Consider the following 22,447-nt stretch of genomic DNA (forward strand, 5'->3'; position numbering starts at 1 on the left):
AATTCAGAAATCAGAGGTACAAAGGGACTTGGGAGCCCTTGTGCAGGATTCCCTAAAGGTTAGCTTGAAGGTTGAGTCGGTGGTAAGGATGGCAAATGCAATGTTAGCATTCATTTTGAGAGGACTAGAATATAAGAACAAAGATGTAATGCTGAGCCTTTATAAAGCATTAGTCAGACCGCACTTGGAGTATTGTGAGCAATTTTGGCCCCTTTATCTAAGAAAGACTGTGCTGACTTTGGAGAGGTTCGCGAGAATGATCCTGGGAATGAAAGGTTCAACGTATGAGGAACATTTGACGGCTCTGGATCTGTACTCAGTGGAATTTAGAAGAATGGAGGGGGGGCATGGGGAACCTATCGAATATTGAAAGGTCTAGAGTGGACGTGGAGAGGATGTTTCCTGTACTGGAGGAGTCTAGGACCAGAGGACACAGCTCAAAATAAAACAATGTCCATTTAGTACAGAGATTAGGATGAATTTCTTTCACCAGAGGATGGTGAACCTGTGGAATTCATTGCCATAGATGGCTGTAAGGCCAAGTCTTTACTTATATTGAAAGTGGAGGTTGATATGTATTTAATTAGTAAGGGTGCCAAAGGTTATGAGAGAAAGCAGGAGAATGCGGCTGAGAGGGATAATAAACCACCATGATGAAATGGCGAAGCTGACTCAACGGACTGAATGGCCTAATTTTGCTCCTACGTCCTATGGTCTTATAAACAATGGAACAATATTTGTGACACTCCTATCTTCTGGTATTATTCCTGTGGCCAGTGAGGACACAAAGATCATCTACAACACCCCAGCTATCTCTTTCATTGCTTCCTGTAGTAATCTGGGACAACTTTTCAGCAGAGGGTGGTGAATATTTGGACTGAGCTGCCCAAGGAAGTAGTTGAGGTATGTTCCATGATATCATTTAAGAAGAACTTGGATAGGTACATGGAGGGATGGGACTTAGAGGAATATGCACTGAATGCAAGAGATGGGCCTAGATGAGTGGTCACCATGATTGGTATGGAATGGTTGAGCGGATAGACCTGGTTTGATCTGCGACTCTACAAAGGAGAATTCTATGAGGATCATCACCTTGTCCCGGTGGAGGGGCTTGTGAGTTTCTGAGGTTCCGAGAGAGATGCCATCTGGAGTTTAGCCAGCTGGCACTTAGCCCTTGGTAGGGTCACCCTTGGTGGTAAGCTCAAGGAGAGGTTCCGGACAAATAGCAATCCAACCAAGACCTCAACGGTGGATGATGACTCATCACAATGGCAGTGAAGGTGAGGAAGGCTACAGCAGTGAAGGCACCCTCCCCCCGTCGTCTTGTACTCCGTGTCACTGGATCCTGACCCTGATCTGCCGAGGACAGTGTGGTAGCTACCCGTGAACCCATCTCCCACATTAAACAAAGTCACACATTAACATTCTCCATTAAGGGAATTCACCCTCAATCACAGGAAAACTCACCTCCTCACTCTTACTCCTGCTGATCACCTTTGCTCCACATCCTGAACTTCAACTGCTGCCCCTGAAGCTTCTCCCGATTCCCCCCATCACTAACTTTGAACGCGTCCGTTAAGAAGCTCCTCTACCCCAAGGAGAACCAGAGTTTGCAAGCTGAGTCTCTCGCCACTGCAGTAAATCCACACCATGCCCTTTCCAACAGATTGATGATGGCCTAGTAGAAAGCCAAGAACCAGCTGCAGTTCTTCAGATGAGATTCAACTTGTACAATAAATTCAAGAGGGTCTGTTGTCACTGGGTGCTTGCCTTTGGACTTCAGTGTGCTTCTAAGCATTAACCTGATTCGCTCAGAACACTGGACAAACCCAGCTCTGTCTCCATGCCAACAGCCGTGGTGTTACTAAATGTTCCTGTGATGTTCTTTCATAATTAACAGCATGTTGTGTTTGAAAATCAAAACTCGCACCTCAAGGACTTTTCAACTTCGAGGTAAAGGTGAGATTAGATTAAGACTACATCAAATGCTGGAATTTCTGAAGGGGTAGATTGATCAGGAACCAAAAAGGTGTAGACACAACCCCTAGAAGAAGGCAGGATGCTGAGATGGCAGGTGAAATATGCAACAGATCACTGCTGGAGTAAATAATGTACCTGAGCAAAGGGATTCAGCCAACTTGTATAAAGAACTGGCTGTTTCCCAGCTGGAGTTTGGGTCCAGTTCTGGATCCAAGGCATTGGGAAGGAAGCCAGAACTTAAAACACAAGATATCCTGCAGATGCTGGAAATTCAGAGCAACACACGAAAAATTAGCAGGTCAAGCAGTATATATGGAGAGGAATAGATAGTCTACTTTCCAAAGTTCAAGTTTCAAAGTAAACCACATAGGCACCTTGGCCAAGAAGCTCACCAGTGCCTCTATTTCAGCAGGAGGCTATAAGAAACTTGGCATGCCCCCATTGATCATCACCAATTTATAGCAATGCATGGTGAGGGGTTGGGGACTTGGCATGGTAACATAATGGTTAGCGCGATGCTTGTAGTGCCAGCGATCACTGATCAGGGTTGAAAAACAACCAATGTCTGTAAGGACTTTGTACATTCTCCCCATGGTTTAATCCAGGTGCTCTGGTTTCCTCCCACATTCCAAAGTCATGCTGGTTAAGGTTGTGGGCGTGCTATGTTGGTACCACAATACTTACGGGCTGCCCAAAGCACAACCTCGGATTAGTGCTTGTTGAAACAAACGCCACATTTCACTGTATGCTCTGATGTACATGTGACAAATAAAGCTCATCTTTACTTTAGAAAGCATCCTACCCTGATACATCACGCCTGGTTTGGCAACTGCTCTGCCCATGACTGCAAGAAACTGGACACAGCTCAGCACATTACAGAAATCAGCCTCTCCTCCATGGACTCTATCTACACTTCTCACTGCCTCAGTAAATCAGCCAGCATAATCAAATACCCCTCCCACCCCAGACATTCTCTCTTCTCAGTTTTCCCATCGGTTTGTACCACCAAGCTCAAGGACAGTTTCCATCCTGCTGTTTTAGGATTATTGAACTGGCCCTCTGTCCAGTAAGATGGACTCTTGACCTTACAATCTGCCTCATTACACACCTTATTAATTGCCCGCACTACACTTTCTCTGTAACTGTAACACTTGACTCTGTACTCTACTATTGTTTTCCCTTGTACTGCCTCAGTACACTGTTAACAGTACAGTACAGTACAATATGGACCCTTCGGCCTGCAATGTTGTGTTGACCTACAGTATATAAACCTACACCATGATCAATCAAACCCTTCCCACTTACACACCCATAGCCTTCCATTTTCTTCCATCCACGTGCCTATCTAAGAGGTTCTTAAATGGCATTATTGTATCAGTCTTTAGTACCACCCCTGGCAGTATGTTCCAGGCACTCACCACTGTCTGTGTAAAAGACATACGTCTGACATCCTCCTCCTCCCACCTCCCCAAACTTTTCTCCTTCACCTTAAACGAACAACCTCTGCCCTGAGAAAAAAGCACTAGCTGCCAACTCTATCTCATATTCCAACTAGGTAGCCTCCAGAGAGATGACAAGAACTTCAATTTTTCCAACATCCAGTAATTTATACCCTCCCCCTTCCCTCTTTTTCAATTCCCCACTCTGGCCCTCTTCTCTTCTTCGCACCTGCCTATCACCTCTTCAGAGAAGTTTGGATAGGTACATGGGTGGGAGGGGTATGGAGGACTATGGTCCGGTTCAGGTCAATGGGATTAGGCAGTTTAAATGGTTCAGCATGGCGCAGATGGGCAGAAGGGCCTGTTTCTGGCTGCACTTCTGTATGACTCTAAGACTCTGATAATCTTATACATCTCATACTTCCTCATTCAAAGAAAAAAGCCTTAACTTGCTCAACTTCGCCTCATAAGACAGTTGTAATGAAACTATGTGGATGGTATGTACAGCAAGCTTTCTCACTGTGCCCAGGTACATATGATAATAATAAACCTATTTATCAATTTAAATTGAATGCTATCCATTGGCGATGAGAATGGTTGCCTGAAGATTTAGCTGTTCCTGGTAGCGAATCCACCCTGCGAGTGCAGATATCAGTAAGATTGAGAAAGTACAGAGAAAATTTACAAGGATGTTGCCAGGTCTTGAGGACCTGACTTATAGGGAAAGGTTGAATAGGTTAGGAATTTATCTACTAGAGCGTAGGAGAATGAGCAGAGATTTGACAGAGGTGTACAAAATTATGGGGGTATAGATATGCTAATTGCAAGCAGGCTTTTTCCACTGAGGTTGCATGAGACTAGATCTAGAGGTCATGGGTAAAGGGTTAAATGTGAAATATTTAGAGGGAATAGAGTTTGGTAAGAGTGTGGAACAAGCTGCCAGTGGAAGTGATGGATGGGGGTTCAGTTGCAGCATTTATGAGAAGTTTAGATAAGTGCATAAATGGGAGGGATATGAAGGCAGAATAACAGGACAGCATGGACTAGAGGGGCTGAATGGCCCATTACTGGGCTATGGTGATCTATGACTCTATTCTGACCTGATTCAGCCTGCATGTAACTCCAGATTTCACCATATGAGTCATTCTTTCCCTGAGAAATTCTCTGATGGACAATGAACTTAAGACCACAAGACAAAGGAGCAGAATTAAGTCATTTGGCCCATTGAATCTGCTTTTATCAAAGTTGATTTATCACCCCTCTCAACCCCATTCACCTGCCTTCTCCCCTTGACCTCTGATGTCCTCCCTAATCAAGAACCTATCAAACTTTGCTTTAAATATACTCAGTGAATTGGCCTCCACAGTCAAATGTGATGATGAATTCTACAGATTCACCACCTCTGGTTATAGAAATTTCTCCTCATTACTGTTCTAAAGGGATGTACTTGTATACTGAGATGTGCACTCTGGTCCTAGACTCCTCCACTATTGGAAACATCCTCCCAAACATCCAGGCCATTCCATTTTCGATAGATTTTAATGAGATTCTTCCTCATTGTTCTAAACTCCAGCGTACAGGCCCAGCATCATCAAACGCTCCTTATATGTTACCCCTTTCGTTTCTGATATCAATTCTCGTAAATCTCCTCCGGACCCTTTCCAATGCCAGCACACCTTTTCTTAGATAAGGGGCCCAAAACTGCTCACAATTCTTCAAGTGCAGTCTGACCAATGACTTATAAAGCCTCAACATTACATCCTTGTTTTTATATTCCAGTCCTCTCGAAGGACTGGATTGGATCCAATTGGAAGTGGACAATGAACCCACAAGCTATGAACGACTACAAGAAAAGGCATGGATGAATCAAATAAAACAGATTAGCTCGCACTTACATGGAACAAAGGCGGGATTCCGGCACTTTTTGACATTGGCCCCACTCTGTGCAATGGAGCAAGAGTTGGGCTCGGCCTGGTAAGCGCACAAGGCCTCCCACTCCTTATGAAGACGATCCTTGATCTTCAGGTGGTCCTCCATGTACGACTGGAAAAGAAGGAAAAACGTCATAACCTTGGCAGAGTTTCAGAAGCCCCTTGTACTTCTCCCCCTCTCCTCAGCACCTCTGGACTAATGCCGAAATCCCTTATTCCCTGTTCCCTAGTAGATCTCCTCCCAAAGACTTGAAAACCTAAGTCTGGTCCTTGGAATAAGATTGCTGAAGCCCGGAGAATGGAGGCATGTCCTAGAGTTGGAGGGCTGTCCATCTGTGTGGGTGGGTGGGAGGGAGGAATGGGGCTTGCTTTGCTGTTGTCCTGTTTTGTTGTGTTCTGTATGTGCTGCTGAGCATCGCAGGAATGCAATGCTGGTGCCACAAAGTGTGGCAACACTTGCAGGCTGCCCCAAGCACATCCCGAAGTTGTGTTGGTTTTCAACGCAAATGACACATTTCACTCTATGTTTTGAATACATGTGATAATATGAATTTGAATTGATTTATTTACATTTGTTTACTGACGTGCATTTATTTATGACTTGTACACTGTATCATACTGAGTCCTCACCACTGATTTGCCAAACTGCATCCTCAGTTCCTTGCTTCAGTATTATTTTTTTTTGCTTTGATTAATAAGTTTCAGAGGGATTTGGGCCAAATGCAGGCAAATGGGATTTGCTTAGATAGGCTTCTTGGGTGGAGTGTTGCCATGGTTACAAGAGGCTGTCTGGCCCATTGAGACTGTACCGCTGCCAGGATTTGCTGTTACACTCTGGAGCACAATGTAGCCCTGCCACCTACACTGCGCCCTAGCAGTGAAGTTCTGGAGATACTGCAAAGTAAATGCAATTCATTCAACAGGACTAGAATCTAAAGGCAACAATGTAACGCTAATAGTTTATAAGGCGTTGGTCAGACCGCACAGAGTATTGTGAGCAGTATGCAGGAACGATATGCTAGCATTGAAGAGGGTCCAGAGAAGGTTTATGAAATGTAACTGGGGGGGGGGGTGAAAGAGTTAATGTATGAGGAGTGTTTGATGGCTCTGGGCCTGTACTTACCGGAGCTTAGAAGAATAAGGGGTTTCATGAACAGGTAGTTCCCTTCAACCATTTGGTGCTCAAAACAGCTGGTATTTTTACTTTCTTTCACTCTCTTAGAATCAGTCATAGAGTTAGAGAACACGACAGCAGAGAAACAGGCCTTTCGACCATCTAGTCCATGCCGAACTACTATTCTGCCTAGTCCCATCAACCTGCACCCAAATCACAGCCCTCCATACCCTTCCCATCCATGTACCTATCCAACCTTCTCTTAAATGTGGAAATCAAACCTACATCCACCACTTCTGCTGGCAGCTCGTTCCACACCCTCGCCACCCTCTCAGTGAAAAAGTTCCTGCTTGTGTTCCCCTTAGACAGTTCACCTTTCACCATTAACCCATGGCCTCTAGTTCTAGTTCTACCCAACCTAGTTAAAAAAGCCTTCTTGCATTTACCCTATCTATATCCTTTATAATTTTGTACACCTCTGTCAAATTTCTCCTCATTCTCCTACACTCCAGGGTATAAAGTTCTAACCTGTTCAACCTTTCCCTAAAACTCAGGTCCTGAAGTCCCAGCAACATCCTTGGCATTCTTTCAAACCTACTGATATCTCAGGAGGTTAAGGAGGTTCAGCTTGTCACCAAACATTAACTTCTTTCAATATTCTGTTGAAAGTATCCTGACTGGGTGCATCATGGTCTGGTACAGCACTTTGAATGCACGGGGAGGAAATGGTTAATACAAGGGAGTGCACCACCAGGTTCAGGAACAGCTACTTCCCTTCAACCGTTTGGTTCTTGAACCAACTGGCACCACCCTAATCACTACAGGTTAGCAAAACTATGACCACTTTGATCAGTTTGTACTAAAATGGACTTTGCTTTCCTTATTCTAATTGTATACGTTTGCACAATTTTACATTCATGTTTTCCTTCTGAATGTTGTGTCTGTTGCTCTGACGCTGCTGCAAGTAAGTTTTCCACTGCATCTGTGCCCACATGGACTTGTATCCTTGACAATAAACCGGCTATGGTTCAGGTGCGGGTCGATGGGACTGGGCAGATGACATGAAGTTGATGGGCTGAAAGGCCTGTTTCTGTACTGTAGTCCTCTGATTCTAGAAACTTGAATTTTTCCTCTTCTCCTGCACCCTCCAACCTCCCCTCACTCCTTCAATCCTTGCCTCCTCTCCTCACTCACCTCCACTCTTTCACCTCTCACTCCCCAATCCTCACCTCCACTACCTCATCGCTCTCCTCCACTCCCTCAATCCTCACCTCATCTCCTCGCTCACTTCCACTCCCTCAATCCTCACCTCCTCTCTTCACTCAACTCTCTTCCCCTTCCCAGATTTCCTTTACTTCACCTCAACCCCCCTCCCCTTCGTCCCTCTGTTTCTGCCTCCTCGCTCTTCGACCCTTGCCCCCGGCCCCATCCAAGGCCGAGCCCCCCAACTCCCACCCAGGGCCACCCCCCTGCCCCTCCCAGTCGCAGGGACTCACCAGGATCATGTGACCAGTGGAGATGTCCATGTTGGACTGAACTGGTTCCTCACACCAGGACGGAGTGCTGCTGTGGGAACTGGGACTGGCCTGTGGTGCGTCACTGAACTGCGAGGAGACACTGCTGACCCGGGACGTATCCGCTGCTTCCGCCCGCGTGTAGGATGACTTGGCCGCCATGTGCTGTCTGCACAGCTCCTGCCGGGCAGACAAATATTCAGTCTGCCCGTTGGTATCATTACCACAAGACAGTCTGCACCGGTCGTCCTCACAGTCAGCTACATGCCAGATTATTTAGGAGGGGTGGGGGTTATACAGGAGGGTTGGAATGGTGGGGATTATATTGGATGGGCAGAGTGTATATATGAAAGGCAGTGAGCATATATGAGGGACAGAGTGTATATATGAAGGGCAGAGTGTATATATGATGGGCAGAGTGTATGTATTGGATGGGCAGAGTGTATATATGAAGGGCAGAGTGTATATATGAAGGGCAGCGTGTATATATTGGATGGGCAGAGTGTACATATGAGGGGCAGAGTGTATATATGAGAGGCAGAGTGTATATATGAGGGGCAGAGTGTATATATGAGAGGCAAAGTGTATATATGAGGGGCAGAGTGTATATATGAAGGTAAGAGTGTATATATGAGGGGCAGAGTGTATATATGAAGGGCAGAGTGTATATATGAGAGGCAGAGCGTATATATGAGGGGCAGAGTGTATATACGAAGGGCAGAGAGTATATATGAGGGGCAGAGCATATATATGAGGGGCAGAGTGCATATATGAGGGGCAGAGTGTATATATTGGATGGGCGGAGTGTATACATGAAGGGCAGAGTGCATATATGAGGGGCAGAGTGCATATATGAAGGGCAGAGTGTACATATGAGGGCCAGAGTATATATATGAGGGGCAGAGTGTATATATGAAGGGCAGAGTGCACATATGAGAGGCGGAGTGCATATATGAGGGGCAGAGTGCATATATGAAGGGCAGAGTGTACATATGAGGGGCAGAGTGCATATATGAGGGGCAGAGTGTATATATTGGATGGGCGGAGTGTATACATGAAGGGCAGAGTGCATATATGAGGGGCAGAGTGCATATATGAAGGGCAGAGTGTACATATGAGGGCCAGAGTATATATATGAGGGGCAGAGTGTATATATGAAGGGCAGAGTGCACATATGAGAGGCGGAGTGCATATATGAGGGGCAGAGTGCATATATGAAGGGCAGAGTGTACATATGAGGGGCAGAGTGCATATATAAAGGGTAGAGTGTATATATGAAGGGCAGAGTGTACATATGAGGGTTGGAGTATATATATGAGGGGCAGAGTTTATATATGAAGGGCAGAGTGTATATATGAAGGGCAGAGTGTACATATGAGGGCCGGAGTATATATATGAGGGGCAGAGTGTATATATGAGGGGCAGAGTGTATATATGAGAGGCAGAGTGTATATATGAGAGGCAGAGTGCATATTGGAAGGGTAGGGTATATATTGGTGTGGTGGAGGCTCTATTGGAGGGACGGGTGGGTATATTGCTTCCTTAAGGTTGTTATAGCTGCGGAGGGCAGGTGGTAGTGAGGATGAGCTCCCACTACCTATCAAATCCGTGCGTCTCAAGTAGCCTCTGGCAACCAAGTCCAGCTCCTGGCCTTCACATGTGGCTTAGCTACTAAGCCAGGCAGAATCATTTCTACTGACAGGAGAAGGGGCAAAAGTGGGTTATTGGCGCCTTAAAACCAGGCTCTTCGGACAGATGGGGCTCATCAGCCACGGTTGCAGCTCACCTAGGAGAAGGAAAACTCTGATCTCAAACTTCTGCTATACCCACTCATGGGGAAAGCTTCAGGAGTAAATGCCAAGTAAAGAACCCTAAGCTGGAGTCCCTAAGGCAGTCCTACGTCAAGTTCAACTCCTACAGCACCTGGACACCTGGATGTTGGAGAGGTAGAGAGTAATTTGGAGGGTGGGTGTTATGTTGGAGTGGATGTGTGATACCTGCTCGATGGGTAACAGCTTGCTCTCCATTTCGCACTGCCCTGGCTTGTGTATCACCTGGACAACTGGGATGCAACATCCATGGGCAACCTCGACTAACAGAGGGCCTCGGGGCGGGGGGGTGGTATATCAGAGGTGATGATGATGACGTTGACTCAGACCATGCGAGGCCAGTGTCCGGCATCTTCATGCCTTACAAGGCGCAGTTCGAAAGGCTGTGTGGGGCACCACTCCTCACACAGACATCTTGCAGTATTATTTTACGAGGCCGAGTTGCGAGCTCGACATCAACCCGGCGCGGATGGAGAGCGCGCGCACGGGGGAGGTCTGTCACTGGATCGAACTCGGGAACCTCCGTTCTCAAGCCCGGCGCTGATCTCACTGCACCACCAGCCGACCACCAGTATATCAGAGGAGTGGGAGTTTAATTGGAGGCGTGGGGGTTCTATTGGAGAGCTGAGGGTTATTTTGGAGGGGTGGGTTTGTATTGGAGGCTATAATGTAGGGTTGGGTTATTTTGGAGGGATGGGTTTGTATTGGAGGCTATAATGTAGGGGTTGGGTTATTTTGGAGGGGTGGGTTTGTATTGGAAGGGTGGAGTACTTTGAAGGGGTGGGAGTTATATTGGACAGGGGTACATTGGAGGGGTGGTGAAATATTGAGGGATAGAGGGTACATTGGAGGGGTAGAGGGCAATTTGGAGGGATGGAAGTTATGTTGAAGGGGACATGGGTGATATTGGAGGGATGGAGGGTACAGTGACCATAGAACCATAAGAACATAGAAGCAGTATTAGGCCATTCAGCCCATCGAGTCTGCTTCGCTGTTCCATCAGGGCTGATTTATTATCCCTGTCAAGCCCATTCTCTTGCCTTTGGGTAGATGGAGTAATTTGGAGGGTTGATGTTATGTTGGAGTGGTGAGTGACATTGGAGGGGTAGAGAGTAATTTGGAGGGTGGATGTTATGTTGAGTGGACAAATGATGTTGGAGTGGACGAGTGACATTGGAGGGGTAGAGGGTAATTTGGAGGGTAGATATGTTGGAGTGGACGAGTGACATTGGAGGGGTAGAGGGTAATTTGGAAAGTGGATGTTATGTTGGAATGGTTGAGTAATGTTGGAGGGATGGAGGGAATTAGGAGGGTGGATGTTATATTGAGGGGGATGAATGACACTAGAGGGGTAGAGGGTAATTTGGAGGGTTGATGTTATGTTGGAGTGGAGAGTGACATTGGAGGGGTAGAGGGTAATTTGGAGGGTTGATGTTATGTTGGAGTGGAGAGTGACATTGGAGGGGTAGAGGGTAATTTGAAGGGTTGATGTTATGTTGGAGTGGAGAGTGACATTGGAGGGGTAGAGGGTAATTTGGAAAGTGGATGTTATGTTGGAGTGGTTGAGTGATGTTGGAGGGTGGATGTTATGTTGAGGGGGACGAGTGACATTGGAGGGGTAGAGGGTAATTTGGAGGGTGGATATTATGTTGCAGGGGATGAGTGCTATCGGGGGATGGAGAGGGTGGAGACCGCACTGTATATCTGATATTTGAGGACAAGTTTCAATCACGCCAGGGGTAGTACCTGATATTCGAGAGAGGTGTCCGTTGCTCCCTCTCTGCCCATCCCGGCCAATTTCCCCTTCTGACGCCGCTTGGCATTCTGCCGCAGGCAGAAGATGACAGCTCCAGCGATCAGAATCCCCGCGATGCAGGCCACGGCAATGAACGTCAGCAGCAGGAATCGGAAGGTGTCGCTGTGCCTCGCTGGCTTCGGCAGCAGGTGAAAGGCATTCCTCTGTGAAAACAGACAGGCCCGAAAGTGGTGAGTGGCAGGAACTGACTGCTATTTGAGCTGCACCATGGGATACAGTCCCCAGGGTCTGAACTAGAGTGGGGAGCAAAAGGGAGAGCCTCACAACACCAGATTTCATCAGCAGCAGCCCGGTGTCACCTTGACCTCTCACCTCCCGGCCTCTCCCCTCCCCCATCGGCCTGAATCCACTCGTCATGGCAACACAGTGTAACAGTTAGCCTAACGCTACCACAGCACCAGCAATCCGGGTTCGACACCCACTGCTGACTGTACGTTCTCCCTGTCACTGTGTGGGTTTCCTCTCCCTTTCCAAAGCTTCACGGGTTAGTAGGTTCACTGGGGTGCCACGGAGCATAGCGGTTAGCGTGACAGTACTACAGCTCGGGCGTCAGAGTTCAGAGTACAACTCCAGCACCATCTGTAAGGAGTTTGTACATTCTCCCTGTGACTGCATGGGTTTTCTCGGGGTGCCCGCTGGACTGGGAGGGCCTGTCCTGTGCTGTATGTCTCTAAATAAAAAATAACTGGGCTGCGTAGGCTCGTGGGGCTGGAAGGGCCTGTTACAGTCTGCAGCTCCAAATAAACAAAACCTTGTTCCTTCCAGAGGCCTGGAGATAGGTGTGTGTGTGTGTGTGTGTGTGAGAGAGAGAGAGAGTGTGCCTGTGTGTGTGTGTGAGAGAGAGAGTGTGCCTGTGTGTGTGTGTGTGTGCCTGTGTGTGTGAGTGTGTGAGTGTGTGCCTGTGTGTATGTGTATGTGTGTAGTGTGCCTGTGTGTGTGTGTGTGTGTGTGTGTGTGAGTGTGTGAGTGTGTGCCTGTGTGTATGTGTATGTGTGTAGTGTGCCTGTGTGTGTGTGTGTGTGTGTGTGTGTGAGAGAGAGAGAGAGAGAGAGAGAGTGCCTGTGTGTGGGGGTGTGTGTGTGTGGTGGGAATGGGAGGGAGAAAAGGGGGCTTGTTTCGTTGCTGTTCTGATGAAGATTGTGGGCACGCTATGTGGGCACCGGAACGTGAGGCGACACTAGTGCTGCCCAGCACACCATTAGGTTGTGTGCTAGCAGGCCGAAGGACAGGTTCTATCCTATTATAATTCTTCAATCAGATATAAGATATAGGAGCAGAATTGGGCCATTTGACCCATAGATCCTGAAGATGAAAGATTAGCTTTATTTGTCACACATACGCCGATACAGTGAAATGCATCATTTGCAACAATGACCAACACAGTCTGAGGACTGTGCTGGGGGGCAGCCTGCAAATATCGTCACGCTTCCATTGCCAACATAACATGCATACAGCTAACCCTGACTTGTACATCTTTGAAATGTGGGAGGAAACTGGGACGGCCAGAGGAAGCCCAGGAGTCACAGTGAGAATCTACAATCACCCAAGACACAGTGGCAGGAATTGAACACCGATCTTACAGCTAGTGCTAAAGAGCATTACTGTGCTGGCATTTGATCTTCCCTCTCAACCCCATTCTCCTCCTCGTAAGCTTTGACACTCTTACAATTCAAGAACCTATTAAATTCTGCTTTAAATTTATATATAGGCATCCATCAGTCTCGTGAGACCATGGATTTGTGCCTTGGAAGGTTTCCAGGGCGCAGGCCTGGGCAAGGTTTATGGAAGACCAGCAGTTGCCCAAGCTGCAAGTCTCCCCTCTCCACGCCACCGATGTTGTCCAAGGGAAGGGCACTAGGACCCATACAGCTTGGCACCAGAGTCGTCGCAGAGCAATGTGTGGTTAAGTGCCTTGCTCAAGGACACAACACGCTCGAACTAGTGACCTTCAGATCACTAGACTGATGCCTTAACCACTTGGCCACGCACCAACACAAAAATATACCCATTGATTTGTCCTGCACAGCCATCTGTGGCACTGAATTCCACAGATTCACCACCCTCTGGCTAAAGAAATTCCTCCTCATCTCTGTTCTAAAGGGAAATCCTTGTATTCTGAGGTTGTGCCCTCTGGTCCTAGGCTCCCCCACTATAGGAAACATCCATTCCGCATCCACTTTATCCATGCTTTTCAATAATTGATAGGATTCAATGAAATCCACCACCCCCCATTCTTCTAAACGCCCATGAGCACAGGCCAACAGCTATCAAATGCTCCTCATACCCCTTTCATTTCCAAATGGCTGAAGAATTGGTATAGGGGGCAGGGTTTCAGATTTCAGGATCATTGGGACCTCTTCTGGGGCAGGTGGGACCTGTACAAGAGAGACGGGTTACACTTGAACCACAGGGGGACCAATATCCTTTCAGGGAGGTTTGTTAGTGCTATTGGGGAGGCTTTAAACTAGATTTGCAGGGGGATGGGAACCAGAGTGCCAGAGCTGATAGTGTGGCTGGGATGAAGATAAATGATGTTGAAAGTTTAAGCAAATCCGCTGATAGAAAGGTTGTGGTAAAAATCTTCTGAGGTGTATATATTTCAATGCTAGTAGTATTGCGGGGAAGGCAGACGAGTTGAGGGCGTGGATTGACACGTGGAATTATGATGTTGTAGCAATTAGTGAAACTTGGCTACAGGAGGGGCAGGACTGGCAGCTTAATATTCCAGGGTTCCGATGTTTCAGATGTGATCGAGGCAGAGGAATGAAAGGTGGGGGAGTAGCATTGCTTGTTAGAGAAAATATTACAGCAGTGCTCAGGCAGGACAGATTAGAGGGCTTGTCTACTGAGTCCTTATGGGTGGAGCTGAGAAACAGGAAAGGTATGGCCACATTAGTGGGATTGTATTACAGACCACCCAATAGTCAACGAGACTTGGAAGAGCAAATCTGCAGAGAGATAGCAGGCAACTGCAGGAAACATAAAGTTGTGGTGGTAGGGGATTTTAATTTTCCATACACTGATTGGGACTCCCGTACTGTTAGGGGTCTAGATGGTTTAGAGTTTGTAAAATGTGTTCAGGAAAGTTTTCTAAATCAATATATAGAGGGACCAACTAGAGGGGATGCAATATTGGATCTCCTGTTAGGTAACGAATTAGGGCAGGTGACAGGAGTCTGTGTAGGGGAGCACTTTGGTTCCAGTGATCATAACACCATTAGTTTCAATTTGATCATGGACAAGGATAGATCTGGTCCTAGGGTTGAGGTTCTGAACTGGAAGAAGGCCAAATCTGAAGAAATGAGAAAGGATCTAAGAAGCGTGGATTGGGACAGGTTGTTCTCTGGCAAAGATGTGATTGGTAGGTGGGAAGCCTTCAAAGGGGAAATTTTGAGAGTGCAGAGTTTGTATGTTCCTGTCAGGATTAAAGGCAAATTGAATAGGAATAAGGAACCTTGGATCTCAAGGGATATTGCAACTCTGATAAAGAAGAAGAGGGAGTTGTATGAAATGTATAGGAAACAGGGGGTAAATCAGGTGCTTGAGAAGTATAAGAAGTGCAAGAAAATACTTAAGAAAGAAATCAGGAGGGCAAAAAGAAGACATGAGGTTGCCTTGGCAGTCAAAGTGAAAGATAATCCAAAGAGCTTTTACAAGTATATTAAGAGCAAAAGGATTGTAAGGGATAAAATTGGTCCTCTTGAAGATCAGAGTGGTCGGCTTTGTGTGGAACCAAAGGAAATGGGGGAGATCTTAAATAGGTTTTTTGCGTCTGTATTTACTAAGGAAGCTGGCATGAAATCTATGGAATTGAGGGAAACAAGTAGTGAGACCATGGAAACTGTACAGATTGAAAAGGAGGAGGTGCTTGCTGTCTTGAGGAAAATTAAAGTGGATAAATCCCCGGGACCTGACAGAGTGTTCCCTCGGACCTTGAAGGAGACTAGTGTTGAAATTGCGGGAGCCCTGGCAGAAATATTTAAAATGTCGCTGTCTACGGGTGAAGTGCCGGAGGATTGGAGAGTGGCTCATGTTGTTCTGTTGTTTAAAAAAGGATCAAAAAGTAATCCGGGAAATTATAGGCCGGTGAGTTTAACGTCAGTAGTAGGTAAGTTATTGGAGGGAGTACTAAGAGACAGAATCTACAAGCATTTGGATAGACAGGGGCTTATTAGGGAGAGTCAACATGGCTTTGTGCGTGGTAGGTCATGTTTGACCAATCTGTTGGAGTTTTTCGAGGAGGTTACCAGGGAAGTGGATGAAGGGAAGGCAGTGGATATTGTCTACATGGACTTCAGTAAGGCCTTTGACAAGGTCCCGCATGGGAGGTTAGTTAGGAAAATTCAGTCGCTAGGTATACATGGAGAGGTGGTAAATTGGATTAGACATTGGCTCGATGGAAGAAGCCAGAGAGTGGTGGTAGAGAATTGCTTCTCTGAGTGGAGGCCTGTGACTAGTGGTGTGCCACAGGGATCAGTGCTGGGTCCATTGTTATTTGTCATCTATATCAATGATCTGGATGATAATGTGGTAAATTGGATCAGCAAGTTTGCTGATGATACAAAGATTGGAGGTGTAGTAGACAGTGAGGAAAGTTTTCAGAGCCTGCAGAGGGACTTGGACCAGCTGGAAAAATGGGCTGAAAAATGGCAGATGGAGTTTAATACAGACAAGTGTGAGGTATTGCACGTTGGAAGGACAAACCAACATAGAACATGCAGGGTTAATGGTAAGGCACTGAGGAGTGCAGTGGAACAGAGGGATCTGGGAATACAGATACAAAATTCCCTAAAAGTGTCGTCACAGGTAGATAGGGTCGTAAAGAGAGCTTTTGGTACATTGGCCTTTATTGATCGAAGTATTGAGTTAAGAGCTGGAATGTTATGATGAGGTTGTATAAGGCATTGGTGAGGCCGAATCTGGAGTATTGTGTTCAGTTTTGGTCACCAAATTACAGGAAGGATATAAATAAGGTTGAAAGAGTGCAGAGAAGGTTTACAAGGATGTTGCCGGGACTTGAGAAACTCAGTTACAGAGAAAGGTTGAATAGGTTAGGGCTTTATTCCCTGGAGCGTAGAAGAATGAGGGGAGATTTGATAGAGGTATATAAAATTATGATGGGTATAGATAGAGTGAATGCAAGCAGGCTTTTTCCACTGAGGCAAGGGGAGAAAAAAACCAGAGGACATGGGTTAAGGGTGAAGGGGGAAAAGTTTAAAGGGAACATTAGGGGGGGCTTCTTCACACAGAGAGTGGTGGGAGTATGGAATGAGCTGCCAGACGAGGTGGTAAATGCGGGTTCTTTTTTAACATTTAAGAATAAATTGGACAGATACATGGATGGGAGGTGTATGGAGGGATATGGTCCGTGTGCAGGTCAGTGGGACTAGGCAGAAAATGGTTTGGCACAGCCAAGAAGGGCCAAAGGGCCTGTTCCTGTGCTGTAGTTTCTATGGTTCTATGGTTCTAAAACCATTCTTATGAACCTCCTCTGGACTCTCTCCAGTGCCAGCACATCCTTTGTTAGATATGGGGCCCAAAGCTGCTCACAGTATTCTGAATGTGGCCTGACTAGTGCCTTATACATTGCATTCATTAATATTTTGAGATATTTCCCTCCTTCCAGTGAAGGTGCTCCCACACTGACGTTGGGGAGGGAGTTCCAAACTTAGAGTCTGCAAAGTTGAAGCAGAGGCAATATTCTGTATTCCCAGAATGAGGGGGGAAACCAGCAGATGGCAGTATAACCTTGCACTTGCTGCTCGTGTCGTACTCAGATTGGAAGAATCTCTGAGGCTCTCTGCCCCTCTGCCATCGGATTTCTGAACGAGCCGCGAACACCACCTCACCATTCCTCTTTTGCACTATTTGTTTATTGTGACTTAGAGTAACCTTTGTCTTGTGCTGTACCTCTGCCACAAAAGAACATATTTCATGACATATCTCAGTGATAATACACCTGATTCTGCCAGAAACGGGCCATTTGGCCCCAGTGGTCTGTACTGTATTGGTATTTATCCTGTTCGGCCCAAACCTCATCTTATAATATCAACATACTGTAACCTTTTCTTTTAAACATAGCACACAGAACACTACGGAACAGCACAGGCCTTTCAGTCCACGATTAAAAGATCAAAAGATTAATGTGCCAACTTTTTAACCTACTGTACAATCAATCTAACCCTTTCCTCCAACATAGCCCTCCATTTCTCTATAATCCATGTGTCTATCTAGAAGTTTCCTTAATTCCTTCAATGTACCAGCCTCTACCACCAGCCCTGGCACTGCATTCCATATACCCACCACTCTCAACGTTTCAGGAGTTTCTTGCCCTCCAGTGTCAGATTTCGGAATGGTCCATGAACACTAACTGCCTCACTATTCTCGCTCTCTTTTTACACGACTTACTTAATTTTTATATTTCTTATTGTAACCTACAGTATTTTTATGTCTTGCAGCGTGCTGCTGCAAAACAAATTGCCCAATTGTTCCTGATAATAATCAGATTGTGATTCAGAGGCTGTGCTGTACTGTTCCCTGTTCTATTTCCATCATCTTCAGCACTTTGCTCTTGGGATATTTTGTTCCAATCTTAACCACTCTGTAACAGCATCCCTCTGCTAATTATTGCATTTGACAGGGTGGTGAGGAACGCTTTTGGCACGCTGGCCTTCATCAGTCAGAGTGCTGGAGTACAGAGGTTGGGATGTTCCTTTGCAGTTACACAAGCTGTTGGTGAGGATGCATTTAGAATACTGTGTTCATTGTTGGTCACCCCACCACAGGAAAGGTGCTATTAAGCTAGAAATAAAGTGCAGAGGAGATTTATTTATGCTAACTTGTATTATTTAGAGATATAACATGGAAACAGGACACCAGCCCAACAAGCCCACGCTGCCCAGTTTACCTACTGGCCTGAACGTCTTTGCAATGTGGTGGAAGCCAGACTTCTGAAGGAAAGCCATGCAGTCACGGGGAGAATGTTTAAGCTCATTACAAACAACAGCAGAATGAAACCCAGGTCCAGGTCGCCGGCACTGTATAGTGCTGCACTACCATGCTGTCCTTTAGAAGGACAGTGCCGCGACTCGAGGCACTGAGTTATGGGGTGAGGCTGGAGCAGAGGAGACTGAGAAATGATCTTATAGAGGTGCATAAAATCACAAAGGGCATAGATAGAGCTGAATGCACAGAGTCTTTTCCCCCAGGGCTGGGGAATGTGGAACTAGAGGGCATAGGTTTAAGGTGAAAGGGGAAAGATTTAATAGGAACCTGAGGGGCAGCTTTTTCACCCCGAGCGTGGTCAGCATATAGAAAAATCTGCCAGAAGAAGTGGTTACAGCAGGTACATTAACATTTTAAAGGCACTTAGACAGGTACACGGATTGGGAAGATTTAGAGGGATATAGGCCAAACACAGGCAAATGGAACTACTTTCGATGGGTATCTTGGTTGGCATGGATGAGTTGTGCTGAGGAGCCTGTTTCTCTGCTATATAACTTTATGACTATAAATGTGCTTGTCTATTAACTTGTACCAGGAAGTTCAAAGTTGAAAGTAAATTTACTATCAAAGTATGTATAGGTCACTATATAGTATACTGAGATTCATTTTTCTGCAGGCAATTACTGTAGATCAATGAGAACAAAGACAATCTGTTTGTACCTATGAATTTATTTGTGCTATTAATTTGTCTGATTTGTTAGAAACAGCTTATACACCAAGATAAGTAACTTACATTTTAACCATAGATCTCGCTCACAGATGGAATGCTACTATTGCCTCCTGCTATTTCACTCACACCTTGCCATTACCAAAGCTGATGCTTTCCTCTATAAATCCATAGCTATTTCTTGACAGATTCCTTCTCCAGTTCCTTAGGATGAAAGAGTAACAAACACAGAATGCTGGAGGAACTCAGCATCTATGGAGGGGGATAAACAGTCGATGTTTCCGGCTGAGTCCCTTCGTCATGACCGGAAGAGAGGGGAGCAGAAGGCCATAAGACCTTAAGACTTAGGAGCAGAATTAAGCTATTAGCCCATCGGGTTTGCTCTGCCATTCAAACATGGCCAATCCTTTTTTTCTATCTCCTCCTCAACCCCAGTTCCCAGCCTTCTCCCCTTAATCTTTGATGCCATGTCCAATCAAGAACCTATCAATCTCTGCCTTAAATACATCCAATGACCTGGCCTTCACAGCTGCATGTGGCAACAAGTTCCACAAATTTTCCACCCTTTGGCTAAAGAAATTTCTCCGCATCTCTGTTTTGAAAGGGCGCCCATCTATCCTGAGGCTGTACCCTCTTGTCCTAGACTCTCCCACCATGGGAAACATCCTTTCCACAACTACTCTGTCTAGGGCTTTCAACATGCAAAAGGTTTCAATGACCCCCCCACCCCATCCTTCTGAATTCCAGTGACTACAGACCCAGAGCCATAAAACATTTCTCTTATGATAACCCTTTCATTCCTAGGCCATAGTAAGAAGTGGGGAAGGGGGGGGGGAAGTAAAAGCTGACAGGTGATAGGTGAAACCGAGTGAGAGGGAAGGTAGGTGGGTGGGAGAGGAGGAAATGAAGTGAGAAGCTGGGAGGTGATAAGTGGAAGAGGTAAAGTGTTGAAGAAGGAGGAATCTGATAGGAGAGGACCATGGACCAATGGAGAAAGGGATGGAGGAGGGGAACCAAAGGGAGGTGATGAGCAAGAGAGAAGAGAAGGGTTAAGAGTGGACCCAGAATTGGGAATGAAAGAAGAGAGAAGGGGAAGAGGAGTCAGAAATTACCGGAAGTTAGAGTTCATGCCATCAACCTGGGAGTGGCCTCATCATGGTAGTAGAGAAATTCATAGACAGACATATGGAAATGGGAATGGGAAGTATCTTTAGTATGGAACCCTTGTTTTCCAATTTTCCGGGCCCCAGTTTGGTGGGCAGCACTAGCCAAGTCAGCAAGATGTGGGTTCTACTCCTTGCCAGTCAGTCGAGTATAGAATTCAGGCAGACGCTCTCAGTGTGGTACTACGGCAGTGTCACAGTGCCGAAGGGGCTGTCCACCGGGGGGGGGGGCTGCTGAATCGAGGCTGCATCCTGATCTCCCATAAACCCTTCTATTTCCAGGAGATGTTTTGGCTCCTGGAGTCAATCAACATGGCAAGTAAGCATCACTTTCTGCCATAATCACATTACCTTTTCTAGAGTCGTGCTATCTGCAAATTGGTTACTGCATAAGCTGCCGAGTTGTGGACACAGCTCAGCACATCACAGAAATCAGACTCCAGTCCATGGACTCTGTCTGCACTTCTCGGTACCTCAGTAAAGCATCCAGCATAATCAAAGACCCCACCCACCCCAAAATTTTTCTCTTTTCCCCTTGCCCATCAGGTAGAAGATACAAAAGCCTGAAAACATGCATCACCAGATTCAAGGACGCTTCTTTCCCCCTGAAATAAGACTATTGAACAGTCCCCTACTGCAATAAAATGGTCTCTTAACCTCATAATCTACCTCATCATGATCTTTTACCTTATTATCTACCTGCATGCACTTTCTATTTAACTACAACACTTTATTATGCATTCTGCTGTTTTCCCTTGTACTACCTCAATTCACTGTATAATGAATTGATCTATATGAACAAAATGCAAGACAAGCTTTTCAATGTATCTTGCTACATGTGAAAACAGTGAAGGTTAGCTTTATTTGTAACATGTGCATCAAAACATACAGTGAAATGCATTGTTTGCGTCGGGGACATGCTGGGAGCAGCACGCAAAGGTCACCACCATGGTAGCATATTCAGATTTACTAATCCCAACCAACAGGTCTTTAAGATTTGGGAGGCAAACCACATGGTCACAGGCAGAATGTACAAACTCCTTACAGTACTGGGCACTGAACCCTGGTCTGACAGCTGGCATGTTGTAAAGCACTGCGCTAACCACGATGCCACTGTGCTACCCAATGAAGCAATACACCAGTGCTTTTCCTATGTACAACAGTGACTGTACTGTACAACCTACAAATGATTCGGAGGCAACAGGAGTCCCCAGATTACTCAGAATCTTCTCTCACCACTCCCCTTTCCTCTCTATCCTGGCCATCTCACACCTCCACACTCAGGCTATCGACCTGAAATGTGTACAATTCTTTCCTCCCCAGGGGACCTGCTGAGTTCCTCCAGCAGATTGTTGGTTGGCCCCCATTCCACCATCTGCAGTCTCTCTTTTCTAATTGAGACACAGCGTGGAAATAGGCTCTTTTGGCCCTTTCTGCCCAGCAATACCCGATTTAACTCTAGACCAATCACAGGACAATTTACAATGACCAATTAACCTACCAACTGGCACATCTTTGGGCGATGGGAGGAAACGAGCACCAGAGGAAATTTTTGCCGTCAGAGGGAGAACGTACCATCTCCTTACAAGCAGTGGCAGGAATTGAACCCAGGTTGCTGGTACTGAAAAGCATTGTGCTAACCACTATGGTACTGTGCGTCTCTTGTGTCTCTTTGAAGACACTTGTATAAAGGTACTTTATCAAATAATATAACAACCATTTCTAGTTGATTAAAACATCCAACTTCTGCCTCCAATACAATCAGAGTACCCTTGCCTGTAGAGCACACACCCATAAATTATTTTATTGTGGTCACGTGTACCAAGAGCATTGCATTTGGAAGAATATATTCCTGTAGGGATGGGGATTAAAAAAAGGTTTTCATGATGGAAAATTGTGAATAGGACAATTCTATTCAAGATGGTGCCGAGCTGCGATCTCCATTGAGGTTGTGGCTCAGTGTTGATTGTTTTTTTTATTTGCTGGTTC

General features: G+C 46.0%; 1 protein-coding gene across 2 annotated transcripts in view; it reads right to left on the reverse strand.

Annotated features, from left to right (window-relative positions):
* The window catches only part of ptprna (protein tyrosine phosphatase receptor type Na), a 238,779-nt gene that overhangs the window by 46,538 nt on the left and 169,794 nt on the right, over positions 1-22,447 (reverse strand). Inside the window, exons 12-14 of one of the 2 annotated variants that reach the window (XM_063051377.1) lie at positions 11,554-11,766; positions 7,961-8,158; positions 5,315-5,462 (exon numbers count right to left, since the gene is read on the reverse strand). In XM_063051377.1, the coding sequence (XP_062907447.1) occupies positions 5,315-5,462; positions 7,961-8,158; positions 11,554-11,766 (559 nt within the window). The remainder of the gene's footprint in view (positions 1-5,314; positions 5,463-7,960; positions 8,159-11,553; positions 11,767-22,447) is intronic. The other variant, XM_063051378.1, reaches the window with a different exon arrangement.

This window comes from Mobula hypostoma, chromosome 6 (genome assembly GCF_963921235.1).
Source record: "Mobula hypostoma chromosome 6, sMobHyp1.1, whole genome shotgun sequence".
In the NCBI taxonomy this organism is placed as follows: domain Eukaryota; kingdom Metazoa; phylum Chordata; class Chondrichthyes; order Myliobatiformes; family Myliobatidae; genus Mobula; species Mobula hypostoma.